General features: G+C 33.3%; 1 protein-coding gene across 1 annotated transcript; it reads left to right on the forward strand.

Annotated features, from left to right (window-relative positions):
- Window positions 1–1,263: 1,263 nt before the first annotated feature.
- On the forward strand, window positions 1,264–2,626 carry LOC149140648 (expansin-B16-like). The gene is made up of 5 exons (XM_089451032.1): window positions 1,264–1,441; window positions 1,662–1,774; window positions 1,849–2,045; window positions 2,165–2,294; window positions 2,385–2,626. The coding sequence occupies exons 1-5, from the start codon at window positions 1,264–1,266 to the stop codon at window positions 2,577–2,579; spliced, it is 813 nt and encodes a 270-aa protein (XP_089307158.1). The 3' UTR covers window positions 2,580–2,626.
- Window positions 2,627–5,616: the final 2,990 nt, after the last annotated feature.

A 5,616-nucleotide genomic window follows, 5' to 3' on the forward strand; every position in this document is an offset into this window, starting at 1 on the left:
CTAGTTAAATCTCTAGATCTGTCCTCACTCTTTTCTGTAAAATTTTTGTATGTCTTTTATCTAGTTATACTATTGTCCATTGAGGACATGGGACATAAGGTGCACTGTTGTCCGTTGAGGAAATGGGGCATACGGCCTGGACTACATGATTTGATAATATGGTTTTTTACAAATAGCTCAGAACTTTTGAAAATATTATGTCTTTTATTAACTATGATCATCTTCTCTGAGCATTTGGCATGTGATTTAGATTACACCACATACCCTTAATATTGAGATTGGAAGATCTCTGATCACATACATTCTAAGAATGTTAATATAAATGTAAACTGTCACATATAATTTTATCTGATAATATAAAATCCTTCTTTCTTTCTTCCTGGAAAAAAAATAATCGGAGAAAGAATATTCCCTGATTATGAGATCTTAACAATCCACTCAAACAAAATATAAATTCACCTAACGGTGTAATTATTTTTAATAACATTTTACGGAAAATTTATTAAGTTTTGTGATAGTGCGTTGAACTCGCCACGCGTTTTCAAGTAAATATTAGTGACTTTTAAGTAAATATTTGTGGATGGTGCCATCTTTGGAAAATGTCGATAAGCTATTTTCAATACAAGACAAACAAGATGCCATCTATGTTGAATCTACCAAATTCTTCTAATTTCTAACACTCCTGTACTGGGCCAAGATAAAGAAGCCGACACTGGAACAACGTACCATGTGCCTTGTCCCATAAAAATTACAAGCATTTGCTCATTTTTTCCCTCTCAGTTCCTTTCTCGTAGCCTCGAATTCAACGGGGGCATCCCTTATCATCGCCTCCTCTCACGCTTTAAGTTCATCAATTACAATTGCTGCTCAAATCTCCCTAATCTATGCTGAGCTTTTGACTTCCCAGCACTCAGGATTATTACTACACACGGTTCATTTGACAACACCCAACGAATAAAACGGTCTATTCTTTTAGGATTTTAATTTTAGTCATCGTCGCATCCGTATTCACATGGTGTTCCCTAAATATAAAAGGACGGGTGGGCCTTGCATGACGGAAATAATTTTAATGAGTGACAAATATGCAGCTGCAAAAACAAATTAGTTGACAATTGATTTAAATTGAAAACCGACCAACTCACTACAGTTCTAAAGGTCTTATAAATATGCGCTATTTTTCCATTTTCTGAACGGGCATTGCATTGCAGAGGCTTTGAGCCCAGCGTAGTATAAGCTTTTATGCTTTCTACCTTCGCTTCAGAAATGAGGAAGATGACGCTCTGTTTGGCTTATGAGGTAGCTTGCATAATGTTTATATGCTCTGTAATCGCTCTTGGTGTCAATCTCAATCAATATAAGTTAGTAGAAGAAGAAGGTGATTGGCAGCCAGCCACCGCTACATGGTATGGCAGTCCAAACGGAGACGGAAGCGAGGGGAAGGGCAATGTTTAAGTTCTTTATTTAGGCCGATAGTTGTTTATTATATTATTAATTTTCAAATATTGAAGTTTCTAGTATTCAATCTACTAAACCGCACCAGCATATTCGAACACGTGAAGGTTGTTTGTGCTATCTTTTATATTATTTATCTCCTGAGCTTTCAGAGTCATTCAAGGATATGAACGTGCGAGTGAAAAAATAAAATTCATCCATTGTAACAGGTGGGGCATGTGGATATGGTAGCCTGGTGAAACAGATCCCTTTCCAATCAAAAATAGCTGCAGGAAGTCCTGCCCTCTTCAAAGACGGGAAAGGATGCGGAGCATGCTATCAGGTCTGTTTCGGTATTTATAAAGTTTCATGACTTCTTGATGAAAAGTTAGCTTATTGTATGTTTCATGTAACCAGGTAAAGTGCACGGGGAATGGATTGTGCTCTCAAAGCGCGGTGACGGTGGTTATTACAGATGAATGTCCTGGTGGAATCTGCTCGGGTTCTGGCAAAATCCACTTTGATCTCAGTGGTACTGCGTTCAGCGACATGGCATCTCCTGGTACATCTTCGGATCTGCTTAACGCTGGAGTCGTCTCTATTTTGTTCCAACGGTACTCATCTACCCGTACTCGGTCGTAGATTACAGGACTTGCCGAGTTGAACTCCTTTACGATGTTTGTATCATTTTTATTTGATTACTCCACCTTTCCTTTCTGATGTTATTGTATAGTGTGCCTTGCGAGTATCCGGGGAAGAATATTGCGTTCCACGTCAACGAAGGTGCAACTACTTACTGGTTCGCTGTACTTATCGAATACGAAGATGGAGATGGAGATCTTGGAGCAGTCGATCTAAAGCAGGTTTGTTATTATAAATATTAATTCGATTGTACTCCTGTGTAACAATATATCGTTGCAAATAAATTAATGTTTATATGCTCATGTATACAGGCAAACTCTGATACATGGCAAGGAATGCAACAGACGTGGGGTGCAAATTGGTGTTTGAATAGCGGCCCTTTACAAGCTCCATTCTCTATTCGCTTGCAATCTCTTTCAACTGGAAAAACGCTTACTGCAAATAACGTTATTCCACAAAATTGGCAACCCAGTGCTACGTACAGGTCATTTGTCAATTATGACTAATAGTCTCATTGTACGGAGCTTATAGTCTGAATAACTTGTGAAAAATTGTGTCGTGGTGAACATTGCTAGAAGTGGAAAAAAAACTCTACGACGCGTTCACTTTTATAAGGTTAAGTAATATCTAAATATTACCCAAAAATTGAGTCTACTCTCCTTGTGGAGTAGACTCAAAAATCTTTAAGGAAGTCAGTTTTAGGGTTGTATTAGGGAGATGCATTTCAATTGCAACTATTTGTTTCGGTGTCGTCGAAGCTCATATTTCTGAGTTCTGTCAATTTTAACTACTAATTTTTTTTTTTATGCTCGAATTATATTGTCTTTTTTCATTCATATGTACAGACGTTTAGACTTTGATTCGTGAGAATAGATTGACATTTTCTTTGCTTCTCACTTGAAGATATCTGCGCTAACTTTACCACTGCTTAGTAACAGATCCCTTTCCATTTTACATTCTTACAAATTCTGTGCCATTGACCTCCGTGACTGCTACACCTTGACTGGCCAGTCATATGGACAGGAAATTTTGTACGGACATGGTGATGCTGCATATTCCCTGACGCTATAACACTATTTATGGGGGTCTGCACAAAAGTTTGAGAGTAGCTTGAGAGTCGAAGTTTCCTAATATCAGTATAATTTTTGATAAAATTTGATGGGAAATTTTGGAAATTAAAAATTTGGGTTATAGTTGTTTCAAAAATTTGGGGAGTTTTAGAAACCACAATTTAGATGTTTTAAATTTTTTTAATAACACTGAATCTATTTCCACAAAAGCAATTAAAACACTCCCATAATAAAATTTCTTAAAAAAATTGTCACCAGGAATTTGCGTTCCGGCCAAAGTTGACTCCTGGTTAAACGAACGCCCATAAGTTTGTTCTTTCATTTTCTGTTGTCGATGCCAATTTGGTTCACAAGTGCTTCTTCTAAGAATGTTTGAGTGGCCCTCGATTATAATGTCACGACATGATTATTCTCGTTACTAATAAAGATTACGATGATAAAAATAATGATGATCTTTTTTTCAATGAGCGTCGTGTAATGCTTCTTTTAATAATTTTCTACCATATAAATAAATGCTAAAAATTTTTAAATAATTTCTGAACATCAAGTAATTTCCTAACATCCCATAAACCATAATCATTTGCCGATACATAACGACTATTCTTCTTTTATTATATACATTAAAAAAAATTGAAATCCTTAACATTCCTGATATTAATAAATTTTCTGATTAATCACATTGTAAGGATTGAATTCAATCTTTACAATGTGATTAATGCAAAAGAATGTTCTCCATATTATGAATCACAAAAGTCTTAGATCTAACATTAAGTGATCACAAAATCTCTATGGCATATTACCTGCCTTTGAATTAATGACCGATAAATCAAGTTAAACTAAATAAATCATAATAATATAAACTAGAACATCCACAAGAAGTTTGTTATATATTATATAATTAGGTTTTATAATATTAGGTTTTATAATTTTAGTAAAAATATTAAATTTTAAAATTAGATTTTAAATATTATTAATATAATTTATATTAATGTTAAATGTAATATTAATATTAAATCTAATATTAAAATCATATTTTAAAACCAATATATGAATTTTAAACTTATTCTAAAATTCATATTAAACTTTAATATTATAAACTCTACAATTACAATTTAATATTATTTTTATCTCATTTTAAGGTTACAGACAAAGGATACATACTTTACAAAAGAAACATGTGCTTTTAACCATTACACCCACTTAAGTTGTACTCAACTTAAAAAATAAATATTATTAATATTAATTTTTATAAATCTAATATTATAAACACCAATATCATAAACTCTAGTATTAAATCTCAATATTATAAAACCTAATATTAAACTTAATAATATAAACCCTAATATTAAATTTAATATTTTAAGCATCTACTAAAACCTAATATTTTAACCCTATACAAAAAACCAAATATTTAATACTACTATTGTTAATATTATAACAATAATTTATAGTAATATGTTAATACTATTCTTATTATAAATAGTAGGATAAAAACAAGAGATTATTGATATTAGAAATCAAAGGGATTAATAAAGCAAAGGGATAGTTAATATTCTAAATCCAAAAGATTAATATCATAAGCCAAAATGATTAATAGACCCAAGCAATTAATATTTAAAACCCAAAGGAGTAATATTATAAACCAAAGGTATTAATAAACCTAAAGAATTAATATTATAAACTCAAGAGATTAATATTACAAACCTATGATATTAATATTAAAAACCCTATACACCCAAGGGATTAATAATATAAACCCAAGCAATTTATATTAATAGCACAAGGGATTAATAATATAAGCCCAAGCAATTTATATGGGTAGGGCAACGTGTACATGATGGATGGGCCAAGCATGAAAGGTCGTGGCCCTTGTTGTTTCCACATGATAGCACGCATATGTCACGGTTTTGTAAAGTAAAGGTGTGTGGCTTGTTGGAAACACCGAATTGTATAATTTTATGTAAAATTGAATTACATAACTTATATATATATTTATATCAAGCAGACTCTAACTTCTGGGAGTTCCCCGCCCAACCCACTTATGATGATGTGTTCATTATTTCCGCTGTGCATTTATACCAATGAATGGTTAACTGAAGAGTTTATTTCCATTGCGATAATAACACTTTAAGTAAATAATTGGTTAAGTGTTTGGTTACGTGTAGCCCATACACTTAAGTATTGGTGAAAAGAAAAAGTGTGGCGGTGCCGCAACCTCCTATGCATGGTTAAAAGACTACAACCGAGATACGGGTGTGATAGTTGGTATTAGAGCTTGATTCAAGGTGAGTCTAGCTTGATTGAAGATTTGAAGTACAGATACATCTTCCACTTTGTGACAGTTGGTATCGGAGCCCCACTTTTCGTAGGGCTTTGATTGAAGTTGAAGAAGCTCGATAGGGACAAGTTGCAAGATTGAAGTTGAACGGATTAGTGTATCGTCTTGACAAGATCACAAGCAAAACTGATGGCA

Source organism: Pinus tabuliformis, chromosome X, assembly GCF_031772625.1.
Source record: "Pinus tabuliformis cultivar Carrire ecotype Pingquan chromosome X, CPIR1, whole genome shotgun sequence".
Classification (NCBI taxonomy): Eukaryota; Viridiplantae; Streptophyta; class Pinopsida; order Pinales; family Pinaceae; genus Pinus; species Pinus tabuliformis.